This window comes from Drosophila persimilis, unplaced genomic scaffold (genome assembly GCF_003286085.1).
Source record: "Drosophila persimilis strain 14011-0111.01,24,50 unplaced genomic scaffold, DperRS2 tig00000000-arrow-pilon, whole genome shotgun sequence".
Taxonomy (NCBI): domain Eukaryota; kingdom Metazoa; phylum Arthropoda; class Insecta; order Diptera; family Drosophilidae; genus Drosophila; species Drosophila persimilis.
In genome coordinates, this window is record NW_020825288.1 from 3,760,831 (window position 1) to 3,788,446 (window position 27,616).

Genomic DNA, 27,616 nt, shown 5'->3' on the forward strand with positions numbered 1-27,616 from the left:
TTGATAAATTATAATTCGACACAGGTTGGAATTTTGTCATTTTAGTATTTTATTAAACAAGAAAAGATATCATATTGATTACAATTGGAATAGACAAGAGACAAACAAGTGGTTGGTTAAGATCAGTGTCGAGGGGTAGAGCTGTTTGCATAATGGAATTTTTAAGTAATTTTGATTAGGAATTAACCAGGAATTGGTTTGGGCCCGCATACTAATGGCCACTAGCCGGTCCGCGTCCGCCGCCCAACTTCTTTCTTGCCTAACAAGCAACGTCATGATAAATAAATGATAAACTTTGCCCAAAAACTGACAAGAACATAATTTCCGTGCGCGTCCTGGAACCGGCGTCCGGGGTCCGGGCTCCTTGTCGAAGCCGCGACCACAGGAATTAATTGCGGGTCGCTCTCGCTAGTGGCCTCGTTAAACTTTCGGCCAGATTACGGATGGTGAGGGCCGTGCATTCGTTTGCAATAATTTAAATATTAGTTACACATAATGTAAAGCATAAATTAATTTTGTATTCGCCAACTATTAAAAAACTTTTGCGCTCAGCAGAAGCAGCCCCAGCAGAAGACCCAAGAAGGGCTGCATATCCGGCTCTGGGCAGGGAGGGCATCCGGCTAAACTTTCTCAGGGACTTTGTCCTCCTTGGGGCAATTAGTTATTCACGCTTGCGCTTGTCTTTGGAGCAAGTTTTGCAGCCGCTGAGTTGGTCGCTGCCAAATCCGTATCCGCTGCGATTCATTTCGATGCTGCGATTGGAATTAAACGTAAGATAAATAGCCTGGCAAATAGTCCAGGATGATTATATGCTATCGCTATCGCTGTGCCTGTGCCAGTGTTGTAGCTGTGGCTGTGCCTGTCGGCTGTCGGCGCTGTCGGTCCCCTATCACAGGCGCTGCAGCATCCGGCCGTAGACTTGACTGTGCTCGAAGCTGCTGAAGGCCTCGCGGAAGCGTTGCCTCTGCTCGCCACTCAATTTCGCATGGAAATCTTGTGCAGCTGTCACGAACAATGCAATTTCGTGCTGACCCAATTTACGGGGCGCTGTGGATGAGCCCGACATGCCCCTCGCCGACTCCATCGCTCCCACGCCCACCCCCACTCCCATCACCGTTCCTGCTGTAGACACGGCCGCCTGCGAGGAGGAGTTGCCCGCCCCGACGCCGAGCACCAGCGGAAATAGTTTAATCAAATGCAGATTTATGGAAGCGGATAAAAAGATGACGCTGAGGCCCCAGACACCTTGCTGCTCCGGCTGGGCGAGGAACGTTGGCAGCGTGCAGATCAGCCAGTCCTGGAGCATTTGCAGGTACGACGAGTCGATGGCGGACCGAAAGACCTGCAAGATGAGAGACGGCAGAAGGGAGAACGGGTTAGTGGCTGACAACAACATGGTTAAATAGAAGTAAAAGCCAGCAACCCTCCCCCTACAATACGGAAATTAAATTTTATTGTGCGGCTCAAAAGGTGCGTTAGGCAGCAAAAGTCTTCAGCATACTTTGTGGCGAAAAGTTGGCTAATGAAATTCCGCAGCCTGGGATTCGCTTTCCCTGCTGGCCGACTGCCTGCCAGTGACAGTGCGAATTTTTGCCGATCCGGGATCCGGGGCAGGGACAGGGGCAGGGCGAGAGCCGAGCTTGCTTTTATTAATTTCCATGCACGCACCCACAAGACAAGGCAACCTTGAACCTAATGAAAAAATTTTATGGCACCACAGTGGTCGCAGTCGGAGGCGCCTCGCTTTCGCAGTATTGACCCACATACCTGCCCGACAGACCGGCTGGACAGGGGCCAAGCTGTAGCCATGAATTCCATTAATTTTCAAGCTACCAAAAATTCCACAGACGCACACGCACTCCCACACATGTGGTAGTGGCAGTGGCAGCGGCAGTGGCAGCTGGCGGCAATCATTTTACCCTTTCGACTTGCGGCCGGAGGAGGCATTAGCGCTGCATTGGCCCCATTCCGTTCCGGTCTCCAGGCACAGGGCACTGGTCGAGGAGGACTCATAAAATGAACCCTACATCCACATATCAGAGACTGGCAGTGGCAGTGGCAGTGGCCTGTGGCGGTGGCAGTGGCAGTGGCACTGGCCTGTGGCGATGTGTGCGAGGCCACTACGCACGAATGGCTGCTGGGCGAAACGTCTTTACCTTTTGCTAGAGCTTAAAATGGAGTGGGAATGGGGGAAGACGTCTGGCTACTACTCACCTGATATACAATCATGGCAATAACATCGCCGTGCGGTTGATTTATGGCCAGAAACTCCTTTATGACCTTCGTCAATATTTCATTCGGTGGCACTAAATCACGAATAATTTGGCACAGCACTTGTCCATAAATCCAGGCGGCATCTCGAGTCGATGATTTAATACAATGCAAAAGTATATCGACTTTATCGTTTTGCTGGGCGATTATCTCCGGATCGTCCTGGACAATCCCGTTCGACAGCTCCGTATTCTCCAGCTGTGCGGCAGACCCTAAAGGCACGCAAAACAGAACACAAAAATGTAGAAAGTGCCAACGTGAAAGTGAAAGTTTCTAATTAACAAAGCAGCCTTCAAGGCACATGCCGATGGCCATTATTCACATGCTTGCGGTATTTCACACGCCATTGCTGCTGCTGCTGCTGTTGCACACCTCTCTCCTTTTCAGTGATTCCCCAGGACACACACATACATAAATTTGCATTTAAATTTTATGGATTTTTCAGCGTAAAAAGGAACGCTTTTTGATATACTCGTGTGGATTGCACCAAACTTTGTTTCATGGCCATCGAATCGAAAATTGAACAGAGAATGTTCGGGTAGCATTCGGCGGGAACCAAGGCCAAATCCAGCCACAGCCATTGATTAGACCCCCCTTCCCGTACGTCGGGAGGAAGGTCACCAAATGAATGTGCTGCGTACCTTTCAGACAGGTGAAAAATGATGCCAAACTTCAGATGGGGTGCCAGGATCCGTGTGTGCTGCTTAGTGTGGTTTAGCGGCATCGAATTATTTACAATGGGAGCAACGCCCCCAAACTACCGCAGCGAAGAGCACACCTTCCACCACCTTGCCACCTTACCCGCACCGCTCATCCCCCACCCCATATTGGCCGCAGCAACTTTTGGCCTTTGTTTTGCAGCTTAACATTGTTGGTCCGTGGCTGTTGGCCTGCGGGCAGCTTGTTTGGCTGGCTGTTGCCAATTTTGGCTTTGTTGTTGCAGGCTTTGAATAAGGATGAAGTATGGCCAAGTGGCTGAGCCCACGAGGAGCGGCACGGTATCGTCCGGCGCCTGGCCACAATTATGCGCGCCACAAATGCCGCTGGCAATGCATGAAAAAAATACACGGAAAAACCTAACAAACTCTAAAATTCGTTTAAGCAAGCGCGGGCAGCGGCAGCACAAAAAAAAACCAACAAAAAACAATGGGGTACAACAAAAAAAAGTACTCGTACAGTGAAACAATAGCAAAAAAAAAAGACTGTGGTAAACCTAGACCAACGAGTCCATCAATGAGGACTTATTGATACTCAGTAATTTAGTGGGAGAAGAAGGATCCATTCCTAAGTGAAAGATAGATCTGTTACTGCGATCCCAAGGTGCTGTTCCAGCCTCTAGAAGGCTTTTATAGTTTGTGTTATGTTTTCTAAGACAACAGAATCTGAAAGTTCGGAGTAATTTTTACTCTTTTGGAGGGGTTAGAGAATGTCTCAGTATTGTAAACCTGCAACGAATGTGAAAGGCTACATTCAGGGGTATTTCAGCATCTGTATCTGAATGCTAGTTCAGCATTCTTTTGTTCGAAAAGAAAACGCTAATTGCTTTTGTAAATTGCTTCAAACGTGAAAGAAATCTGCTTTGCTATCGATAGTAACATCCATCCAACAATGGGTATGGGTCATAAGAAAGGTTCTGTTCTAGTCTGTAAAACCAGAAAGTGGTGTCGAAAAAAGTTGCCCCCAACCGAGTGACCAATATTGCCGCAAATATTTATTATTGCGTTTTGCAACTTTGGGGGCAAATATATATACGGGGTTTTTTCTTCGACTTTCCCTGTTTTGCTTTCCCGCCATTTTTCCGTTTTTACCCATTTTCCCCATTTTTCCAGCTTTTCCTTCGTTCTCTTTGCAGTGCGACCTGTATTGTCTTCAGCGACGCGGTCTTTTGTTTATTTTCGCGTGAAGCACAAAACGCTTTAAAAAAAAAACCAACCAGGCAGGCGGAAAAAGAGCGAAAAAAGAGTGCTCCCCGCCAGCGTCCTCCGTCCTCCGTCATGCGTCCACCGTCCACGCCCCGCAATGGCCAACTTCCGGTAGGATGCGCTCGCTCGGTGCCGGGCTCGAGCTCAGGCTCGGGCCTCCGCCGTGGCCATATTTGAAATTTGTGTGTTGGCAGGGCCTAGAAATCGAGGGAGCAGTTGCCGCCATTTAGGGAGTGAAGCAGGAATCGCGAATGGTCTACTACACAAACATTGACATTTCTCAAAGGATTTGCGTGGTGTGGCCACGGCGACCGGGACTAGGGAGTCGGCAATCCTGCGGACTGACAAAGTGCACGGCAAATACACAACGTGCCTGCATCCAGCCGCGGGCATCCTTCGACATATTTGTGCGAACGGCTTGCATAATTTCTGGCCAGGACCGATGGTCGCGGCCCTCCTCCGCACCGAAAGCTGCGCTAAGTTGCCACGCATAGGACGTTGAATGGCCATCAGTTAGGGCCTGCACAGGTCCTCCTTCTGCCACGATCCATGGGCGAATATAAGGAACAACAAAAGCAAATCGACATTCTCTTTTTTGTCTGGCTTTAAAATGGTTCAACGTTGGGATTTTTCCACAAATAGAACTTACAGCGAGATAGATATGGAGTAGGAGTAGGAGGAGAGGTATGATAAGGGTCGATTGGCCTGGATAGTTTAATGAAACGATTCTAAGCGGGTTTCTATAGGCATCTCTTTGGAGCTTTAGTCGTGGGCAAACTCTTGCTGCCAATGGAATAAACAAAGGAAAAACGCACTGAGTCTTTAACTAATAGAACGTTGGAGTTTTGTTATTGATTTTTGATTTCATCAAAGTGGTTTGATTATTTGCATTTGATTTCCTCAGTATTTCTGCGAGTTAGAGCGTTTAGTGACTGCATATAGAACTCTTTTAAAGAACATCCACCGGATTTATGCAGTAAAAATTTAACCATGCACTCCACTCTATTTTCTGCACAAAAACTAAACTTTTGACCCCCGAAATTTGGCCGGCTAACATTTTAGCATTAAGAAACGAGCCATATCGGTCCGCATGACGGGAGCTGGCAGGCGTGTGTGCGCCTGGACGCCTGAACGCCTGAACGCCTGTGTGCGACAGTTGAAACGATAATAATTGTCCTGGAATTGCGCTAATAACAGCAACAGGGATAATTGCTGGTCGGGCACCAGCAGATATACTCGTACTCATACTCATACTCATACGTACGCGTACGTACAGCCAGGAGTAGTGCAACAGGGCAACACTGTGTTGCGGCAGTTAGTGGGCAGCGGCAATTACCCCGTGCCTCGTCCGGCAAGGACACACACACATCGTATTCGGGGGCCCATAATCATCAGCGCCAAACTGTTGACCCGCAAACAAACACACACAGAGGGACACACACAAAGTGCTCCAGGGACGGGAAATAGTTTTAAAATCCTCGAAACAGAGACAACTGCCAAATGAAGGGCACTCTAAACATTTCGCCAAGTCCCCGCCCACTTCGTGTGTGGGAGACACTCTCTCTCTCTCTTTAAATTTGGGTTTCCAATCAACGCAGTCTTTCCTGAATTAAGTAAACGAAAATCTTTTCTTTTCTATGGAGTATTTTCCACCCCCCAAAAATTCACATGCGGAGACAATTTGTGCACCCCCAAGTCTTTTGGCAGTATGGTTCCTTATGAAACCGAACCCTTTCGCGGCCGAAACGGCATTAAATGAAATTACAAAATATTTTTTCTCCCCTCTTGGGTTTGCTTTTGTTTTTCCCCAAAAGGTCCCCCCAAAGGTCCTCCCCCCACTACGCGCCCACTTATTTGATCTTGGTATTATTATTGTTATTTTCTTTATGTTGTTTTTCTGTTTGTATCGGGACTTACCCATATACATGCAGGACAAAAGCAATTTCAATGCCGGAATCGAAAATTTCTCATTTTCCATTTTCAGCAATTCGAGTGCAAGTTTTTCAATTTTATGTCGCATCTGTGGTGTGACCACGACTCCGACTCCAGAATCGATGGCTGCTCCAGCTCCAGCTCCTGCTCCGACTGGTGCTCCTCCTCCTCCAGCAATGGCTCCTCCCTTTGCTCCTCCACCTCCTCTCCCGATGGCCTCGCTCGGAGTAGGCAGAGTTGCAGGAGGCGACGGTATTCCACTATTGACCACGATGCGCTCTAGGCCCTGGGGCATAGCAATACAACAAAGAGATAAATAAATACAATAAGCAATACATATGTACATTTATTTGTGTGTACAACATGGGGCGATGGGTGGGGCTGGGGCGAGCATCTCATAGAAATAGCAATGCGGCTCTGCTCTGTTCAGTTCGCTTTTGAATTTTTATCATTGCATACTTAAGTGGGTTTTTCAGTAATGGCCACGCTAATTGAGTGGCAAATTGTTATTGTTATTGCCTCTGTTGTCGCTGCGCGCCATTGAGCTTTCTCGCCATCGCCACCGCCGCACTTTTTGGCCACTTTCATCCTGGCTCACTCTCGGTGGCCATCAAAGCAAAAGCCAGCGGCAGCAACAAGGACACCACTACGACCATCAGCAGTAACAGCACCAGCAACAACAAGCAACAACGAGAAACAGCAAATGGAACAATTGAATTGCGTGCAAATTTCATAAATTGCTTAAAAAGTCGAATTTAATTTTCGTCCCGAACATCGGACCGACCGGAAGTATGCTGTGCAAAAAACAGTTTTTAATTACTTGTCGTTCAGTAGGATACGGCCCCACCCACTCGTAAACTGCAATTAAAATCCCAGCTCTATATTAAATGCTGGCAAATTACTGAGGAATTTTTATATGCATTCCCCATTCTCGCTCTATATTTTCGCGGCAGGCAGACAACGGAGTGGAGTGGAGCGGGAAGGAATGGAGAGGAAAGGACGACTACGCAACGTTTAAAACAACATTTTCTACTCTTTTTCATTACGCTCAATTTGGAGAACGCTTCAGTTGACCAAAAGCCTTGTGCAACACCCCATTCCATTCCCCATTCTCTGTCTATATGGCACACATGTGCGAGTTCCGGTCTGGCCAATAAACATTTGGCTGTTGCTCCTGCCAATCGCTGTGCGACCCACTGCTCTGAGCTCCTGCTCCGATCCTGCTCTGCTCTGTCAGTTATGACAGCGTTGGTTTTTGGTTCTCAGTTCGGTTTGGTTTGGTTTTTTCCCTATGTTCCTGCCTGACAGCTTGGTCCGCTTTGGTTGCCGTGCCTTTTCAAAATTGTCAATCAAAAAACCAATTAAGCGCAACGTGGGTTGCCCTGTCCCTGTCCCTGTCCCCGACCCCGACCCCGTCACCGGCTTAGTTGAACAAGTCAAGGATGTCGGATGGCGGATGGTGGATGGCGTCGTCGCCGGGGGAAATGGTCGAGCTCGAGCGTTTAGCTCGGTCAATGGCAGTGAGATTTGTTGCATGACTGCCGCGGCTGCCCCGCTGGCTGACTGCTAGTAAGTGGCTTGGTGCCGGCTAGACAAGGCTGACAACCGTTTAAGTGGCATGCTAAGTCATTTTGCTCTGCTGTACTACTATCCACACTCTACAATCTACAATCTTATGTCCACGGAATACTCACATGCAGAACACACAGATAGAGCTCCTCGTTGTTGGTCGTCTTCAGGAAATTATTGGCCGCAATGATTGTATTTGACAATAGATGACATTGCGGCACGAATTTCGATGTCCACTCGATCAGGCTGTAATTGAGCGTCCAGACCAGCTTCGTGTGCTCATCGCTGAGCTGCAGGGGGCTGAAATGCGGAGGACAGGAAACCGTTTAGTCCTTGGGGCGATTGCAAAACGATAGCCTACCGGGGCCCAGGCCCCAGACAGCAATCAATGCAGAAGGCCCTGGGCCGTGGGCCCTGGTTCTCGCCTCTGGCCTGGCCCACTGCATGTTTTCATTTAAATTAATTACAAGGCTGACTACCGCAGAATTGCATCCGCTGCTGCTCTCCGGCTCTCTGGCTTCGGCTCCGGCTATTGGGCTTTACTCAATGACCAGGAATGCTTTTGCCCCCCCTCCGTTTCTTATTGGCGCTGAAAATTACAAAATAATTAGGCCAGGAACGGAACGGCCCTGATGATTAGCTGCCGTGGTTGCTGCCACTGACGTCGCTGCTTTGTTCCTGCGGCTCCGGTTTTCACGGGTAGGCAATACATTGATGCTGCCGCTGGTGCTGCCGCTGCTGCTGCTGCCGGTCAACAATTTTCGTTTCGTTGAGGTTTTGGCCATATTGGTTTGGCATACGCTGCGTATACGTGTGCTTGTGCATATACGCAATTTAAGTTTTATGATTTTCGGGGCTTGGAATTTTGAGTTTGTTTCTTTCAAGGATGCATGCTGCATGTGGAAGTTGCATGTAGAACTTTCTGCCGCACAATAACAACAACGTAATGGATTGGAAACAAAGCAACTGAAGTGCTGTATATAGGAAATTCCATCAGAAGCCGCGGAAGCAGAGGCTGCCGGAGCTGCTGCGCCACTGAGCCAATAATTAGAATTCGTTGGCGAACATAAACTACAACAAGAATAACAGCACTATAGTGCCATTGATCAGAAGCTGTGCTTGACTTTGGAACAGGAACAGAGCCGGCAGGAGTCGGAGGAGCAGCAGCCGCACCAAAGTTTCAATGGGGCCATGGTTCATCGATGTTCTGCACGTTGTCGAGCTATTGCAACTTCCACTTCTGACATATCCTTTACAGGCGAGAGGAGGGATGGCATTGGGGCTGCCAGCTTCCGGCGCAGTCCTTGAAAAGTTTTTGGTAACACCCTAAACAGGCAGCCAGGCTGCAGAGGCTGCCAGGTAGAAGTGGCAGACAGCAAAGACCACAAAAACCCAGATGCCGATGAGCAGAGGTAACTAATGCGAGATGAGAACTTTTGCCATTAGTGAGTGGATCTGTGGAGCAGATATAGACATGGTGGAAGCGCCAGAATGTGGGCTCGGATAGGGTCGTCCGCTTAAAGGCAATCCGATGAGCGGTGGCGGCATCAGGTAAATCCCTTTCGGGTCATGCAGTGCATCCCAAGCATCCTGGTTCTCGCCCCGTCTGCGGCCGTTAATACGGCAAGGGGACCAAAAGTATACCATATCCCCGTTTTCCAAGAACTCACCTCTCGTCAATAATGCCATGGCGATTGATGTAGCTCACAATTAGAGCCCGCAACAATGCCAGCTCCTCGCTGAGCTTGCCCATGGCCGTGTTGGTCTTGCTGCAGCACTCCAGCAGACAGATCAGGCCCTGCAGCGTGGCGATGCGTATGAAGCAGTGCGTGCTCTTCAGGTAGACGTTGCCAATCAAGGAGCACAGGGCCTGCAGCTCGCTCAGGCTGGGTATAAGGAGCGCCTGGCTGCGGCACAATAAGTAGATTATGTGCTGCAGAGAAAGGTAGTGCCATTAGAGGTGGCAGCAATGGAAATACACGGTACGGGTAATCTCACCTGATGCGAAATCGTATCATCCATTGCCACTTGCTCCTGGAGTCGGAGGGCGCGGTCCTTGATCCATTTGACTTGGTCGCGACTCTCGCAGATCTCGCAAAACTTTACCAAATTTGGCAGCACCAGGATGTGGTTGAGCTGTCAAAGGAAATGCACGCAACACAATGCCGCAAGGAGAAAGCAATAGTTAGACATGGACATAGACATTTTGCACACAAATTAAATTACAGCAGAATCACGGACAGCGAGCACGGACCATGGCAGACCCCAAAGGATCACTCAAAATAGACTGGCACTGGCACTGGCACTGGCACTGGGTCTGGGTCTGGCATGCCGCTGTAATGTCTTGCATAATCAAATTATACTCCACGGAACGCAGCGGCCGCTGTGGCAGTTGCTGCCAATGCGCGGGACGTGACAGTCGCCCGACTCTGGCTGACATCCACTCGGACGCAGGACTCACCTCGATCATCTGCTGCAGTACGTCAAAGACCATCTGCGTGCTGCTGCGAAAGTCAATTCCCGACAGTTGTGTAAAATGGCGATAGTTGCGCATTGCAATGTCAGGCACATCCGCATCAAAGGAGGCGGCCGACGAGGAGGAGGCGGGCTTAATGTCCGCCGAGGCCGTGGAAGTGGCGGCCCCCAATGAATCCGCGTCTCTTCCCACATAGGCCTCCATCTGGGCCCAGCTGAAATTGAGATCGTATTGATTGGCCGCAAAGTTGCGTGTGCCAATCACATTGTCCCGGGCCAGCTGCCGCTCCAGATTGGCCTGATAGAAGACGTTGCATGCGTCCACCAGGAGCTGCACTTTGTGCAGTTTCTTCAGGCTGCGAAAGGCATTTAAATAAATTGAAGGATGCGTGTGGCACACCAGTTATTGCCACATGCCATCGATTAAATAGCCCAGACGCGCAAACGCGTACGCCGACAGAGGGGAAAAGTCAAAGCCAGGCCCACCCGAGTAAAAACTATTTGCTTGTAATTAAAAACTAATTTATAAAGTCAACAGCAGGCGACAGTGTTCTGTTACACAAAACAAAGCAACAAACCCAACAAAACACCAACAAACAGGAGCAATTTCTGCTGGCTAATACGGAAAATATATATGTCACAAATTTCCTGAGGGTTTGCCGGACAAATTTCTGATATTTTTAGCTTACTTTCTGTTTTTTTTGCTCTGCTGTTGCAGCGTCTCCCCCAAAGGCAATTGAATCCCGTTGACCACGAGACATACATACGAGTATACATATGTATGTGCTTGAAACAAAAAAAGGGGAGCTTTTGGCACTCGTTAACTTTTAAAATTATTTTCATAATTCATGTGCTCCCGACACGACACATGCCATCATATGGCATAGCCGTAATGCTCGTCCCGGCACAAAGACGCTTTTTTCGCTTTTAATTAAAAGCGCAGACATTGTAAAAGCATCTGAAAACTTGTTACCCAAATTGTTTCGGGCCGCTTCCATGTTAACAAATTAGTTGCGCATTTAAAGTTGAAGTTGAGGGATTTTTGTTCGCAATACTCGCTCTCATTTGGGACGAAATAATAAGCGCCACAAAACAGGAACAGCAACAGCAACAGGAACACCGAAAAATCGGAAGTGAGGCGAAATCAACAGACTCTAAACTTTTGTCGTTCGCATTTAATTTGTACTTTTTGCCATTTACACATTTAAAACTTTTCCCCACTGCGTTCTGAATTTTAATTTTCATAAATTTCCGCTTCGCCTCTCCTCACCATGTGGCATGGGGCATGTGGCAACAACAACAGGGACAGGGACAGGGACCGGGACTGGGACTGGGACTCACCTAATGCTGTCACAAGTGATGCGCTGCCAGCGCGTCGTGTGATGGAACTGGCCGGTGGCCGCCTGGCCCACAATGGGAAAAGTTTTGTACGTCATTAAAAGTTCCATGATGGCCTGCAGGCAGACCTGCTTGATCTGGAACTGCTCCTGCTGATCGACCATGTGCTCGTCGTACACCTTGTTGATCAGCAGCAGGAAAGTCATAAAGTACTCCTCGAACTGCTGCCGTGTGGTAAAGCCAAAGATTGAGAGCCTGCAAAAGGGGGGTAGAAATCACGGGGAAAGTTGCCATAAGTGTCAATTTAATTACCAATACGTGTGTGCACACATACACAACGTAAATATATGCGTCTGAGTATGCGTATGAGTGTGTATGTAATTAATTGAAAATTTCTGCATAAAATGTTTTCAGCAAATGCTTGAAATTTTAATTCAATTAGCCCGAGCTCTTGAAATATTTAAAATACTCTGATATAAAATGGTAGTAGAAGGCCTAAAATGTCAATTAATCTTCGATTATTTTGGACGGCTGCAGGCTTGATGGCTGGAAACTTCATCCAATATGCCAGGCATGTCTAATGCAGGCAGGTCCTTCGCCTGGAGTGCTGATGGTGCTGCGCCCTGCTCCTTGCTCCCTCCTGGCTGCTGACTGTGTGGCGGTTTCAGTGCAATTAGCAACAATGTTTCTAGAGCAAAGGCAGCCGTCCGCATCCGCATCCGTATCCGCATCCGCATCCTGCCTTTCCCCGACGTGCCTTTTGTTGGCAGCCATCTGAAACACGCACACATGCATTTATCTCACTTTGCTCATAATTTGTTTATATCGCTCGCTGCCTCGTCCTCGTCCTCCATGGTGATGGCATCTCTTCCTGGTGCCTAGTACCGGTGCCTGGCACTGTGCTATGATGTCTTTTAGCCAAGCTTTTAGCCCCTCTGTGGAGGCCAAAATGCATGCTGTCTACGCTGCTTCTCGCAGAGTTCCATCTAATAGAGTTGTTGATGTTCCGCTCTGTCAGCCCTTTGGGGGATTTTGTCGTTATCATCCTCGGCACCGATGATGTCGCCGCCGCTGCTTCTGCTGCTCCTGCTGCTTTCCTGATGTTGATGTGGTTTTGATGTTTGTGCTTTTGTCAGGCATCCAAAAATGGATTGACTTTGGAGTATGCATACTTTAAAGGGAGTCAACTTTGGGGTCTAGGGTCTAGGGTCTGGGGAAACCGACAACCGACCAGCGAACAGCGAACAGCGACAACCATCCATCTATCCCATGGACAATTATTCCGCCCAATTCCTGGCTGATGACGATTCCGCTGCTGACAGCGTAATGATGACGACTGGCATCGAAACAATCGCTGTGGCGGTAGTGGCGGTAGTAACGGCAGTGTGGAAGCTGTCAGGCGACACAAGGACGAGGCAAAACAAGCAAAGCCCAGCCAAGGACAATGACGATGACAATGAAGTCTTACGGCCAACACATACGAGCACATGTGTGTCCTGTGTCCAATGCTGTGCTCTGTGCCTGTGTTTGTAATAGAACAACAGGATGTTGATGTTTCCAGTTGCGGTTTAGCCGTAGTCGTCGTCGTCGTTGTCCTCATCATCGCTCCATGTAGTAGCTGCCATGCGCTCGTCATTGCTGTCAGAGCATTGTCAGCAAGTTTGCGTTGCTTCTGCTCATACTGCTGCTGCTGCTCCTCCTACTCCTACTCCTCCTGCTCGTGCTCCTGCTGCTCCTGTCAAACACAATGACAACGACAACCCCAACACCATCTTCTATGCCACAGAGCCTCCTAGTCCGTTGATAAGAGAGTGTACGGACGGACAGACAGTTGACCAGTCGTCGGACAATGGACAATGGACCACAAAACATGCCGGGGGCATGGTGACAAAATCATAACTGGAATGGCTTAAGGTGAGATCCAAGCCACAAGCTGATTTAATTAGCTACAGTTGCTACAGTGAAGCCTGGCCCAGGGTCCACTTAAGTCAGAGCTCATTCTGATTGCAACACACTCACCGCTTGACAAATTGACGTAGAATATCCACATCGCTCAGACTGTCCACTGGAATGGTGGAGAGCTTGCCATCGGCCTGTTGCTTCTGCAGCTGCTGCTGCGTCTGCTGCTTCTGTGACTCCTCCGGCTGCTGGATGAGCTCGTGCGGAGTCACCGCGTAGGCATAAAACTGGTGCGTGCGTAGCAGAGCGATGCCAATGGAGGCCAGCAGCGTCTGCAGGAAAGAACGAGATGGGCAGAGTCGGGTCAGACTGATAAATGAGCAGAAGAGAATGTCACTTACCAATGGAACTTGGACCGGGGCCAGCTCATGGCCGGCGAACTGCAGGCGTGCATCCTCGCAACCGACTGCCAAAACCCTGCCGCTGTCGAGGGACTCAATATCAATTTGCGTTTCAATCAATTTGGCCAAGAAGATGGCCTGCGGTGCTGGGTCTGGGGCCTTGGTTGCCGTCAGACGATGCCGTTGATAGAAAATGGTCTCCTGCAGCATGCAACGGGCTGAGTGGCAGAGAACCTCAAGCAGTTCGCAGCGAAGGGCAGCATCCGTGCTGGCGTTGAGGTCTCGCCAGACGCGTGGCTGTTGCAGCAACGCATCCATGGTGGCCAGCAGCACGCCCAGGGCGTCTTGTTCCATCTCCTGTCGTGTTGGCTTCCGCAGAATTTGTTTGGCCACCCTCGCCAGCCACTTTAGGTATTCGAGAAGCACCGGCACCTGCTCCTGATGCAGCAGATGCTCGCCCACAAACTTCTCCATCACCCTCGCATCGATGTAGATGAGGGCCGTGTGTTCGATGCTGCGTAGGCAGTCCATCAGTGTGGCCACAGCCCGGGCCACATCCAGCTGCTCGGCAGTGGGTGGCGCCGCGGGGCACGTAGGCCTAGTGTTGGCCACCCTCCGCATCAGCAGGGAGCAGGACACACGCGCCAGCGGCGGTAGCTGCATGTAGTTGATGTGTGGGGCATGTTGGATGCACTTCTGCCGGAAGACGGACAGCATGGCGAACAGGGAGCCGGCCAGGGAGTGGCGCAGAAGACGAGCCTCCTGCTCGGGGCCCAGGCTACGCAGCAGGCGATTCAGCTTCGGCTCCGACTGGATCTCCAGCAGCAGGAGCATCAGTTGCTTCTGCTGCTGAGGAGCATCCGCATGCTGGGTGGCAAATTTGATTAGCTGTTGGGGGGCGGAAAATGTTGTCAAAAGGAGACGACGGAAAAAACGGAAGAGAGTACAACAAATTAGCTGTGGCAGTGGCATAATGGCCAAGAGCTTGTCCCATTTACCTGCGCGAAGAGCCAGCTCTCATCAATTATGCGCGACGACGTCGCCGTTGTCGTCTCATTGTCCTGCTGGCACTCGAGGTCCTTCAGACTGCGATGAGATGCAATGAAACATAAATAAAAGCACGCTGGGATAATGGCAGTTGCTTTCAACGAACGCTGAGTACTCTTCCCAGCACTTCTCCCGCCAAGGGCTCGGATCAAAAGGACCCCGGCCTTTGTACGAGTGTATATTGAACTGAATTTAAATGGCTCCGCAGGAGCCACAGCAGCAACAGCAGCACTTGCTCTTGATGAATAATGGGGGAAATTACTTACAGCAGGGTTCGCATTGCATCCTGGTCCTCGCCCCCGGCCAGATCCCCGTCCAGGAGCCGCTCATAGATGATTGCGCGGGCGGCCGGGCCACTCTGGGCGGTGAGGCGGCGGGCCAGTCGCTCCATGGGGAGCTGCTGCGCCCGCTCTCCGTCGTGCAGCTGGTGGAGGCGACTCAGCAGTTGCAGGGCCTGCAGCGTGGGAGCTGCATCGCCGCCAGCGTCTCCCGAGGCGTCCTGCTCCCCCACATCGGGCTCACAAAGGCGCGCCAGCAAACGAAGAACGATCCGAATTGATGGCTGAGTGAATCGAAATGGGAAGAATGGGAATGGGAAGTGGGGTGTCCCCACCGCACACAATGCCATTGAGATGGCTTCATTATGCAATGATGCAAAAACATCCAGAAGAAGAACTTACCCGGTTCAATCGGTGCGCGTTCCGGAGCAGAAGCACCTGCAGTAACGAGCCGCACTCGCGACGCACTTGGCACAGCTCGCAAAGGAATTCCAAGTGGTCAGCAATTAGGAAATTCAGATACTTGCCGGCGAACAGGCAGCGCACTTGTTGCGGGCTCCAATCGCGGGCCTGCAATTAGTGGACAATTGGAAAGTTGATTTGACGATGGCCATGGGAGGCAGGCTGACGCTCCTCTGGGTGCCTGGTTGTCGGTCCATTGGCTAATGGCGCCAACAAGTGGCGCATGTTCGAGTGGCAATCAATTAAAATTATGCACAGCATTGCGCCTGGGACCGGGCCCGGGTCGGGCTTAAAGTAAGCCCACGGTTTAAAGGCCAATTGTCATTGGCAGGACACGGAAGCCGACCTCGAAACCAAAAACCCGACGCGGTGAACCGCAAAATTGCGAGTGCGACAACTGTCAGCCGGAAAAACTGCCAGTGTTTGTGGGGGAGTTATTCCGAGTTCCTCCCCCCACAGAGGCGTACAGGCAGACAGACACCCTGTCGTCTGCCAAATTCAAATTAAACTAATGTGTGTCCACCCTCCACACTCATCCGGGGTGAACAACTCTTTCCACTCTTTCCACTTGCAACTCACTTTACTATCCACCCCCGCCACTGCCCCATACTTACCACATTTGCACGACAAACTTCGCGCAGCACGGCACGCTGCAGGTTCCATTTCAGTGGCAGATGGGCGGCCTTCTCCAGCAGGACCAGCGGCTCCTCCAGACGCATGGCCAGTGCGAGTTTCAGGCAGGCCAATAGCACTGGTTCCAGCGATGCGGAGCCACCGCCACCCCCCTGCCCCCCGGCGGCACTCATCAGCAGCAGGTTGTAGTATTTGCAGAGAAATTCAGATTCGGCCAAAACCAAACGGAAAACTGATTGAAGTGCATCCTTGTGCCGTGAGCGGCAGCAAACATTGTGCAGGGCGTTAACGAAGCGCCCGGCCAACTGGCAGTAGGCGTGCCCGGCCACGCCGGAGGATGGAGGAGGATCGGTGTGTGTGCCCGTTCCGAGCAGGGCATCCAGGCAGGCCAGCAGTTTCTCGCTTAAAACTTTGGCGAAATAGTTAATTTCGCTTATGGCCGAACGGGACGAGGCGGCAGTAGCGGCGGCGGCCCTGGCAGCTGCAGCCGCCGAAGATGTCGATGGGGCTTCGTCCTGCCACTGGTGGATGGCTGTTGATGGGGATGCTCCTGAGGCTGAGGCGGCGGCGGCGGCGGCAGCAACGGCTGCTGCCTGCAGACGACGCTCGGCGGTTGGATTATTTTTCAAATAAAGTTTTATGTGATTCACTAAATAAATTTCCTCGGTTTTAAGGATTACATTTGCCAGCATAACCATGGCCATAGCTAAATCACCAAAGTTGCCAACGTCCTGCAAGAGACAGAGAGGGAAACGGATAGCCAGAGTGAGTGAGAGAGATATTTGTTTGCAAGTTCCCTGGCGGCTGATGACTCCTTTCGCTGTTGACCGCCAGTGCAGTAAAGTGTGAAACTTTGCATAAATTTGTGCGACAATGTTGCCGCGCAACAACATCAACATATTTTCCTCGTGGTAATTAGAAGGTTGGTGCAGTCCGCCACATGTGCCACATCCCGTGCGCAGGCTGTGGCACATTTTAAATGGTTTTTCTCACAGTCAATGTTTGCGCGCAGAATGTTATTTAAGTTGTGGCGCTTTTTCAATTTCAATTAAAACGCCGCATAGCCATATATCCCATACTAGCACTCAGAAATCGTGAGAAGAGGAAAAACTCAATTACTCATGCCACCTGAGCGGCAAAGACTGCATGAAACTCTGTTAATTTTTCTGCCCCGACTGTGTCCTGCCTCCTGTGCCTCTTGTTTGTAAGTGCGTCCAAATTAAATAAACGATAATTAGTTAAAGTTTTTTAAGCTTTGCGCATAATTTACAAGTTAAATGAAGTTGAATAGCCGGCGGGAGGGCCAGGGAACGTCAGCACACAGGAAGGCTGGAACTCCTTCTCTCTGACCAGCGGCTAACGGGGGAGGCAAGGTAACAGTGTAGCTGTTAGACAGACAGGTGGATCCACGAGAGTCAAGTGGAGTGGGCGGGGGCTCCACATCCACAATCGACTGCCTACAACCACGCGCATGGATGCATGGATGCATGGATACATAGAGGGATGCATGGAACGAGAGCCAGAGCCTGTGCGAGTGAGACTGTGTAATTAAGTTGGTTTTAACTGTAGCATAACGGCTGACTGGGCCGAAGGGTAGATGGTGGCTTCGTGGATGATGGTTGCTGGTTGCTGCACTGCCCTGAGGCATGCCCCAACCATGAGGCAGCTGACTCTCTGGCTGACTGGCTGGATGGCTGGCTGGCTGGCTGGCAGCTCGACAGTTAATGCATGTGTAGCTTAAATGCGCATTAATAGTTGAAAATGTGCGGCGTTGAAGCGTAGGTATTAAAAATGTCACGTATACGACATGTGTCACATTAACTACAACGCCACATGGATCAGCAGCAGGAAGAGAGGCAGCCTGCAGGGGGGGGCAGGGGCAGAGGCAGGCCAAAGCAGGCAGCAACAGAGACCCAACGAAAACGAAATAAAAAATTGCCCCGTAACTGCAACTAAGTGCATTCGTGTGTATGTAAATGCGACCAGTTGGACGCTTGGATGGGCGTGGGGCATAGTGCGGAGGGCGTGGGCGTGGGCGTGGGCGGACAGGCAATGACAAATCGTTGATGAGCTGGCTGCTAGTAGCCATGGGCTGGTATGGTGCATGATGAGTGTCGTGCCCCCCTCCCGTACAGGTGGTGTATGGGTCTATGGGTAACAAACTTATTCCATAGGATGGGCAGAACAGAACTGACGCTGGGGAATACCCTGGGTGATAAGTGTGATGCAAAACGGAAACGGAAGTAGAAAGCTTGTCACCTAACGTAAGCATCTACTTGCACACAGCAACTTCATGTCAATGAGATCAATGCTGCCCTTGAGTACAAACTACAAGTGTTGTAATTTGTGGCATTACTTCAATTATGTTATTAAGTGGATGCCAGACGACACCTGTTTCATGACTACTCAGGACTCAGAGCTCAGACTTCAGAACTCAGAACTCGGGGCCCGGACACACTCACATGTCATTACAAATTGGCAGCTTGCCAGGCAGCCAGCCAGCCAGTCAGCCAGTCAGCCAAGGTGCCACATCGATGATTGGCCTCGGCTGAGAGACAATTTTCTGTTCATTTGCATGTCGGACTGGATTTTAAGTTTCTGTCTGCATTCATAAATATTACAAATTGCCTGACGCCTCAAAGTGTGGGCCTGTATGTATATTTAAGCAGGCATTACGCATATTTATGAGTTCAATCGAGGACACACACACACATCACGGAGAGACACAGACATTCACACAGACTGTGGAATAAAGACCGAGGCCAGACAGAGCCAGAGCCACAGCAGAAGAATTTCTGACAAAGTCTTAATGCATGCAGTAATTGATGCATTGACGGGCATCTGTGAATTGGCTGAGTGCTTTGTCAAGTTTTAGTTGCATGAATATTGCACCTCACCTGCTCGATGAAGAGCTGCAGCAGCTGCAAGAATCCCTTGCTGTCGGCCAGCACATGGTTGCCATTGTTGCGAAAGCAGCTCTCCAGCAGCCGCAGATCCCCGGACGAGTGCAGGCGCCAGTGGCGCGAGCAGAGAGCTCGACACAGCAGCCCATAAACGGCATCTGCGTCCTGGGCAGTGCGATAGGAGGCACTCTCCAGCTGCTGCAAGCTGCGCTCGTAGAGCAGCAGCAGGGCCAGCACCTGTTGACTGGGTCGCGACTCCACAAACTTCTCCAGCATGCCCAGCACCACCTCCCGCTGGGTGTCCAGCTCGCGTCTCTGGGCCAGCAGCGCCTCTCGGGTTTCCGGCGTGGGTGCCGCTGTCAGCGGACTCTGGCCCCCGGCTCGCCCTGAGTTATTGCTCTCGCAGTCCAGGGCCTCGTCCAGGTGGCTGTGCATGAAGAACAGCTCGTAGCTCAGGGTCTTCAGGGCCAGCAGGGCCACATCGCGCACAGCGCTGTTGGCCAGCAAATTGTTTGTGATGCTGATGATCTTTGGGATCGTGATCAGGGGTCGATCGCTCTTGTGGGTCAGTTGCACTAGGAATCTCAGCATGGGTGGAACAATGATGAAGGCGTTTCTGCAGAGAAATAAGGTTTAAGAGCTAATTAGGAGATGATACTGATTACCCACCTATCTATTCCGCTTTCAATCAAATCCAGATTGCTGAGTATCTGATCGAATATCACATTCTTCGAGTCCAGTATGCTGTAGGTGACGTTCAGTTCCAGCAGCTGCGATAGGAGCATCAAAATGGGCGCCTGAATCAGCGCATTGGATTTCATGAAGAGCTGCCGGAGAGGGGAACAAAGAGGAACATGTGGTATACTAGTGCTGTGCAAATGTTGCCATTAATAAAATATCAATGGATGCCCTCCGACCCCGACGCAGAGAGAACCAGACACACTCACACACACACATGCAGATTAAGGGACCGCTGCAGAGCCAGGGCAGGGTTCGTGTTCGTGTCTGTGCATTTTTAATCAAACAAATTGGTTACAACTAAAATTAATTAGCCATCGCTGGCCAGGATCGCTGGAGGTCCTACTCCTGCTCCAGCTCCTGCTTTTGCTTTTGCTGATGGTACTCACCGTCAGACAGTAGATGACCAGTGGCTCGAATAGCTTTATAAGCCGAACGCAGTCGCCCGACGGCGGAGTGGCTGGCTGCAGGCCCTGCACAAACAGCATGCCCAGCGCCTGGAGTGGGGATGCATCAATTAGTGGCTGAGTTGTAGCTCCTGCTCCTCCTCCTGCTGCTCCTCCTGCTGGCTTTGAATTTATTGTTGGCCAAAATGTGGAGCCTGCGCCATGGCCCCTGCCCTTGGCCGCAAAGTAGGGCCGCACGAATGTGGAGTGGTGTCCGCCTCCGCCTCCGCCATCGGTGGTGGCCGGCGGTGGCTGCTGCTGCACTTGGCTACCATAATTTTGGGCAAATAAATATTTCAACAGTTGCCGCAGACATGCAACGCACTCGGCGGGCGCATAATTTATGAGCTTGGTCAAATAGTGGAGTATTTCTTCGATTAATTTTATCTCTGGCGCGGCGGCTGTCGGCGTCGCCTCAAGGCACAGGCCCAATGAATTCAGGCAGGTCTTGAGGAGACAAATTAATAAGCTGCCTGCCTCGTGATTTATGGTTATCTGCAGGCAAAAGAAATGAAAGAGTTGGTTAGTTTTCCTCTTCCATCTAGTATCCCCCCACCCCCGAGGGACTTTGGAAGAGTGGGAATGGGCCACTAATGCAGCCCGCCCATTAAGTCACAGTGGGGGCGCGAGTGGGGGAGTGCTGTCTGCGAGTGGCAAAAGTCAAGCTGCGTTTCGTCGCGGGCTGAATTTTTACAACTCATTGCCATTGCCATTGCTGCGGCACAGTGCTGCAAAAGTGTTGCATATAAAACGGTGCATTGCGCTGTACGTGCAACCGGGGGCTCTCTCTTCCTCTCTCTCTCTCTCTGTGGATGCTCGGAGCTGCAAATCTCGGAGCTGCAGTGCACGTGCACGTGCCGTGCAACTTTTGCCATTTCAGCGCCACCAGCGACTTAATGGCAGTGGCTCGAGTTGGGTCCGTGGCTTGACTTACCTTGTAGCTGTCATTAGCACCTCTTAAAATGTTGTAAAGTTTCATGTAAACGTAATCGCCACCAAAGTAACCCAGAGCCTGGAGCACTGCCGGCTCCCGGCTGCCGCTGCCGCCGCCCCCACCGCTGCTGACGAGGGAGAAGAGCTCGCTCTTGGGCGTCTTGGAGGAGGTCCCTCCGCTGCCACCACCACCGCCACCGCGCTGATTGGCGACCAACTGATAGTAGATGTTCAGCATCTTGGTGCTGTGACGCAGCAGAAAGTCCAGATGGGAGGCCTTGAGCTCGCCTGAGCTCAACATGGCACCTGGAAGTGGAGGAGCGGAAGAACGGAAGTGGATGCGAGGCATATTAATGGCAAATAAAGTGATCCCGCTCTGGCTAATTGTGTTAAAATGCAAACGAGCACTTAAAATTATACAAATGCCGCGTAATTGCAGCTCACAAAATTAAAAACGCATTAATGGATTTGCAATTGAAAAGTGTGTATGCGATTCCAGGGGATTGCCATTGCTATGGCAATGCCAGGACAGGCAGGACAGGCCAGGACATGACGCCAGGAAGGCTTCCAGGAGGCGGCGGGCGAATAATGTGAAATTAAAGCAAAAATTGCATAGGTAACGAGCGGAAAACGCTTCAAAGTGTGCCATGATTTATATGCATTAATTAATGTATGTGTCTGCATCTGTCTGTGTATCTGTGCATCTGTATCTGTAACTGTGAGTGTATCTGTGGGACACGCAACATTTCAATTTATGTGTCAACAATGCCATATACATTTTTGTATTTTTCGCATTGTGCAAAGGAAGTGCCGTGGCAAAAAATGATTATTTACAAATAAATTAAACTGTATGCGCATAAATATTTATAAAAATTAAGTGTTGAGGGAGCCATTTAAAGGGCCCCTCAACCTCTCAACTTCTCAGCCCCTCGTGGGGCCTGTCTGGGGAGTATTGCTGGGGGTATAGCCGTTTGCATTACATTTACTAATTAATTGAAAATCGCACACACAATTGCAACGGGACGACGCCATTCTTCCGTTGCCGATTTATATTTATTTATTGCACGATTGCCTGGTTTTTTATTTCCGCTTTGGCGCCGGGGGCCAAAGCCCGATTGGACCCGGTCACGAAATGTGAATATGTAATGGTTATAAGCGGATGAAAAACCACCACAAGGTGATCAATGATCGAAATAATAACATTGCAAGTCTCGGTAGTCTCTATGGGAGAGCTGTGATCTTATTTTATCACTCTAGTAGCACAGTACGCATTAAGAATTATTTAATATCATATTAACCCTGCATAAAGAAGAATTCAATATACCTTTTCTCTGTTTGCTTTGACTTTCCATGTGTTATAATATTCATGTTACTTTAATCAACCCTTGAGGCCATCATTTAGCCAATTAAGAGGGCACACCCGATACACGGTGGCGGTGCACGAATGCTTGTGTTTTAAATTAAAAACCACACACGGGAAAAAATGGGCCCAAAGCTCATTGAAAACAAAGGAATTAAGCCGGACATAATACGTAATGAATTATGGCTTACAATCCGCATGGCTTTGTCTGTGTGCAGGTGTGTCGCGATGGCTTTAAGCCTGGCCCGGCCCGGCCCGGCCCCGCCCTGCCCCAACAATTGTTGCTGTTATGTTTCTGGGAAATTGAAAACTGTTTACAAGCATTTTGGCAACTGTCAAAACTTATCACAAAACACACACGCCATACACGACATACGACACACGAAAATGTCGCCAAAACATTTGGCGATTTAGTTTTCAAATCAATGCGGACACAAACAGCAGGACTCAGGACTCATATCATGGCTTAAATTCGAAATTGTTCAATGTGCAAGGCATGCAATCAACAAAAATGCAAATTATTGTGAGCCACGGGAACGTGGACGGGGACGGGGACAGGGACAGGGATTGGGCGTCCATTCAGGCAGTGGCGCCTGACACAAAAATTGTTTAACATTTAATGGTTTATTAATAATTTAATTACTTTTTGATTATGGAGGATTACATTAGTGCATAGCAAATACGCGGCTGGCATGATAAATAATAAAGCGGCAGACATTGTGCCCCATTCCGGCTCGAAAATAAAGCATTCTAATGCATGTAATGCATGTCGGTTGCCCCACCGCACCGCGTGGGGCAGGTGCTGGGGGTGTGGGGGGGTGGGTTCTGTGTGAAATGCCACTAATGAAATTGAGTTGAAGTTTGGTTTTGTGTTTTGCTGTATTTTTTTTGGTTGGTTGTTGTTATTCGCATGTGAAATTTTTGTAAATTGAATTGAAATGTTTATTAGCGCGCTATCTGCATTATTGCTGTGGATGTTGTTACAGTTGTCGGCATTTGCCGGGGCGCACTTTGTTAATGATGCTGTTGAAAATTATTTAATTAAAAAGTGGCTCTGCATTATGGGCAAATTGTAGGCTCTGAATGCAGCTATTGTTGTTGATTGCAAAATTGAATTAAATGCAACATTTTTTCGTGCTAATTTCATTTTTTTTTTGTTTCCCCCAAATAGTGTAGTAATAGCAACTGATTTTGATATAAAGTAAAGTTCAATACACATGTGGTGAAGAATGGTCTGAAAAATGGTCCAAAAAGCCACCAACTTCATCATTAATTATAAATAAATGGAAGGTAATTTATATTCTATTAATCTAAGGATTAAATCCCATCTAAAATTTGATACAGAAAATAAGGGAGATCCCTTTTTGACTGTCACTTTTCGGGTCATGGCACTTTTTCATGGATTCTATTTTTGAATATTAAAAAATTGCATCAATTTTTTCTCTGTTTTATCTAGTGTTTGTTTTGAAATCTGTATACAGAAAAGTGCATTCACCATTCGATCAAAATAAAAACAACAGATAAAACCAAATAAAACATGCATCTATTTTTTCTGTGGCAAGTTTTTTTGAACGATATATCAAGTATTTTTAAGCGAGTGCTACAAAAACTTTTAGTAGAACGGAAATTTAAAAATATTTATGCTAATTTCGCGTTCTTCTTGATTAAATTTAAAAATAATATAGAAGAAAAAAAATATATATACTGCACGCGTGGCGTGCCACGGCGTGGCGTGGCAGTCACTTACACCGCAGCATGAAAATATTTATGCAAATCTATTTAATGACAAACAATTAATTAAAATAATTTATGCAAACGTTTCCACAGCATACATTACAGCATAATGCAATTAAATATGCAGTCCAGTGCAAAACTAAAAATTAAAATTCTTGTAATTTCAGTAAAATTAAATTAGCCAATCGAGCCCGACCGCCGCAAAGTGCTACGGTCCGGTCCGGTCCGGGTCGGCGTCCGCCCAGTCGAACAATTCGAATAAATATCGGAAATATCGAGGGTGCAGTGAGGCATGCAAAAGCAATCATCAGGCATGCCAGTCAGCAATTCATACGCAAATGTATCCACATGTATTCACATGTATCCACATACTCGTATCTGTCTGACAATTCACATGTTTTGCGGGGGAGTGCGCAACGAAGTACAACATCTTACGGAGCCGTACATAGCAGTAGTAGTAGTAGACGTAACCCCTTCCGGATCGGTGATTACTCGAGTGCTGCACTCACCTGCCACCAATTTGCCCATCACATCAATCAAATCGTTCTGGCAACTCAAGTCCGCAGCCGTTGCATTGTTGTAGTAGGCGTAGCTAATGCAAATCTCAATGAAATTGAATTCCAGCCAGGCCCCTCGGTAGTCCACAAAATTGAAGTGCCTCAGAAGCAGCCGCAGTGCGTAAATTATGCCAAACTGTGGAGAGAATTACCAAGAACGGCAGAAGTTTAAAGTTTAAGGTTGAAAGAGACGTGGGGAATCGCCTTCTTCGACTCCCATTCAATTCGCTTCGATTCCGTTCGATTGGCTGTGGCACACAAATATTTACCTGCAAATTTTTATCATTCAGCGTCATCAATTTATTTGTCATGCGATACAAAACTTTGGCCAAAACTTTTTCCTCCTGCGCAATTTGACGTGGCATCGCCAGGGCAAAAACATGCCCCTCGGCCAGGCCATCAAAGTAGGCCGTCGCCGCGGAGGCGGCCGCTCCAGATGCCGTTGCCGATGCGGAGGCAGATGCCATGCCTGACGATGGGCCCAGCATGGATGTGGCCACAACTTCTGGGAACCCGGCCGTGCTGCTGGAGAGGCTGTGGCCCACCAATCCGAATGCATCCAGCTCCGCCAGCGGCGGCACAATCGTCGAACTGGCCCGGAATAAATTACGCAACGTCACGGACATGCTGCCAAATATGCGATAGTCGAAAAAATCCCAAAGCAAATTGAAATTAGTTTGTTGAGTTTCGGCGTCGGCGTCGGCGTTGCCGTTGACGTTGTCATCGATTTCGGTGCCGCTGATGTCCTCCTCTGTTACATCCTTCGATGGCGGTTCGGTAGGTGGTTCCTGCTGCTGCTGCTGCTGCTCCTGGCGCGCCGTTTGCATTATAAAGCGGCAAAGACAGCAGGCGGCATGTTCCCGCACCCGGGCATCATCGTCGCCGAGCAGATGGAAAAGTTCAGACAGAAATAGCGCCTGCAAGGATCGCAAAAGTGTTTTTGAGTTAGTCGACTGCACGTTGTAAATCAAAAAGTGAGCCAAGTTTTCATTATGCAGTTTGGCAGTTTCTGGTTCGCTCCTGCAGATGCGGTTTGCGTTCGCCCACTTCTTGGTTCGACATCATTAGAGACTCGGAGGGGGGAGAGACTTGCAGGTGCGGAGGCGGCCAAGAACCCACAAGAAAGTGCGGAAAAAGTGAATCATACTCGTAGTTGGAAATACCTTTGCCTTAGGCGCTGCTATGAACTTTAAGTGGCTTTCCATTGATGGGATTTCAAACTAATGGCATACGATATTTTGCATTGGTTGTAGCGGCTTGCGATGGGATATATCTTGGAATTCTGATTTATTAGACAATAATTATTCCATTGTGGATACAGAGAGATCTCATTTCATCTCGGGCAGACCCTAACGTCTAACAGCTGCTTCAACATTCAATTTGATCCCTCGTCAATTGGTTTTTCCCTCAATTGTTTGACGACTCTCTGTGCATCGTGTCCCTCTTTTTGCCATTTAGCAAATTGCTTGGCTTTGTCAAAATAATAAATAAACAAATGTATGTGTAAGGGTCGCAAGTAACCCCCTCCAACTGTCAGTCGGCCAGTCAGTCAGCCAGCGGCAGTAGAATGCGCTACACACTCGCTGACAGAATGCACAAAGAGCCCGGCCACACACTTGAGTGCACAAATGTTCAATAAGAGTTGTCAGAGGAGCCGGAATCCCTCCCCCCCCGGGGGCCAGCACTTGAATTGCTTTTCAGGGCAGGAGCATGGGAAAACACACGAGTACGAGTCGAGGACGAGGACGTGGTACTCGTCGAATAATCTGCACAATAAACAAGCCGGCGTGCCTGGCTGTAATAAGACGATTTAGCTGCTTACCTCATAAGTGCAGACAATGTCCTCGTCGTGCGCGTCCTTGCTCCAGTGGCAGGCATCCTGCTGGGGCTGGGGGCACTGCTCCTCCTTCTGCCTCCCATGCTGCTGAATGCTGCTCCTGGTGCTGCCGCTGTCGAAACCGCATCGGACATTTGCGTAGTAAGAGCGCAGCAGCACGTAATTTAAATTCGAAATAACTTCGGCGTATTTATTCTGGACCAACCAATATTTATTGTGATGGCAGAGCCGGAGTTTGTTCAAGAGCAATTTGGGTGAGATGGCAAACACGCAGAAGGGTCCAGGTCCAGGTCCAGGTCCACTTCCAGGTCCGGGCTCATTACCCAACTGGCTGTTGCAGCTGCCATTATTCTTTTGCAGCCCAGTCGATTGCAATTGGAAATCATTCAAAAGAGCAGCCAGTAGCTCATCATTATCAGTGGTCGAAGACTTGGAGTTGGCACATGTCCCAGCAACAGCAGCAGCAGCAGCAACGGGATGCTGCCCAGCATCGACAGTGCCATCGTTAGGGATCCTTTGTTGCTGTGGCTGACTGCTTAAGGCATTATCCAGGCCCTTTGCAAAAGTTTGTTGGCCAAATGTTTGCGCCTGGCCCGGACGCTTTTGTTGTCCACTTGAATGTCGCTGCAGCTCCTGTTCCTGCTCCAGCTCCAGCTCCAGCTCCTGCCTCAGCTCGAACTCTGCCTGGGACAGTTCCTGCTGCTCCTGCTGCTGATGAGCATGATAATGACATGGCGGCGCTGTCAAATATTTGGACACCACATGCGGAAATATCTTATCGAATGCATTCAACGCTTGTATAACCACTGTGTGGATCTCGTCCTCAAAGCCCTGCAACATAAGTGGGGTAGAAGCAGAAAACTTTTTGGCTAAATTTCTTT

General features: G+C 49.4%; 1 protein-coding gene across 1 annotated transcript in view; it reads right to left on the reverse strand.

Annotated features, from left to right (window-relative positions):
* Window positions 1-37: 37 nt before the first annotated feature.
* Window positions 38-27,616, reverse strand: part of LOC6594769 — a 40,939-nt gene continuing 13,360 nt past the window's right edge. Inside the window, exons 9-29 of the mRNA XM_026984434.1 lie at window positions 26,721-27,566; window positions 25,168-25,815; window positions 24,851-25,034; window positions 21,249-21,553; window positions 20,258-20,809; window positions 19,800-19,957; window positions 19,125-19,746; window positions 16,209-16,958; window positions 15,535-15,702; window positions 15,121-15,416; window positions 14,806-14,893; window positions 13,808-14,695; window positions 13,527-13,738; window positions 11,511-11,762; window positions 10,156-10,525; window positions 9,693-9,830; window positions 9,365-9,627; window positions 7,820-7,994; window positions 6,111-6,411; window positions 2,215-2,483; window positions 38-1,342 (exon numbers count right to left, since the gene is read on the reverse strand). Of these exons, the coding sequence (XP_026840235.1) occupies window positions 890-1,342; window positions 2,215-2,483; window positions 6,111-6,411; window positions 7,820-7,994; window positions 9,365-9,627; window positions 9,693-9,830; window positions 10,156-10,525; window positions 11,511-11,762; window positions 13,527-13,738; window positions 13,808-14,695; window positions 14,806-14,893; window positions 15,121-15,416; window positions 15,535-15,702; window positions 16,209-16,958; window positions 19,125-19,746; window positions 19,800-19,957; window positions 20,258-20,809; window positions 21,249-21,553; window positions 24,851-25,034; window positions 25,168-25,815; window positions 26,721-27,566 (7,938 nt within the window). The 3' untranslated portion in view covers window positions 38-889. The remainder of the gene's footprint in view (window positions 1,343-2,214; window positions 2,484-6,110; window positions 6,412-7,819; window positions 7,995-9,364; window positions 9,628-9,692; window positions 9,831-10,155; window positions 10,526-11,510; window positions 11,763-13,526; window positions 13,739-13,807; window positions 14,696-14,805; window positions 14,894-15,120; window positions 15,417-15,534; window positions 15,703-16,208; window positions 16,959-19,124; window positions 19,747-19,799; window positions 19,958-20,257; window positions 20,810-21,248; window positions 21,554-24,850; window positions 25,035-25,167; window positions 25,816-26,720; window positions 27,567-27,616) is intronic.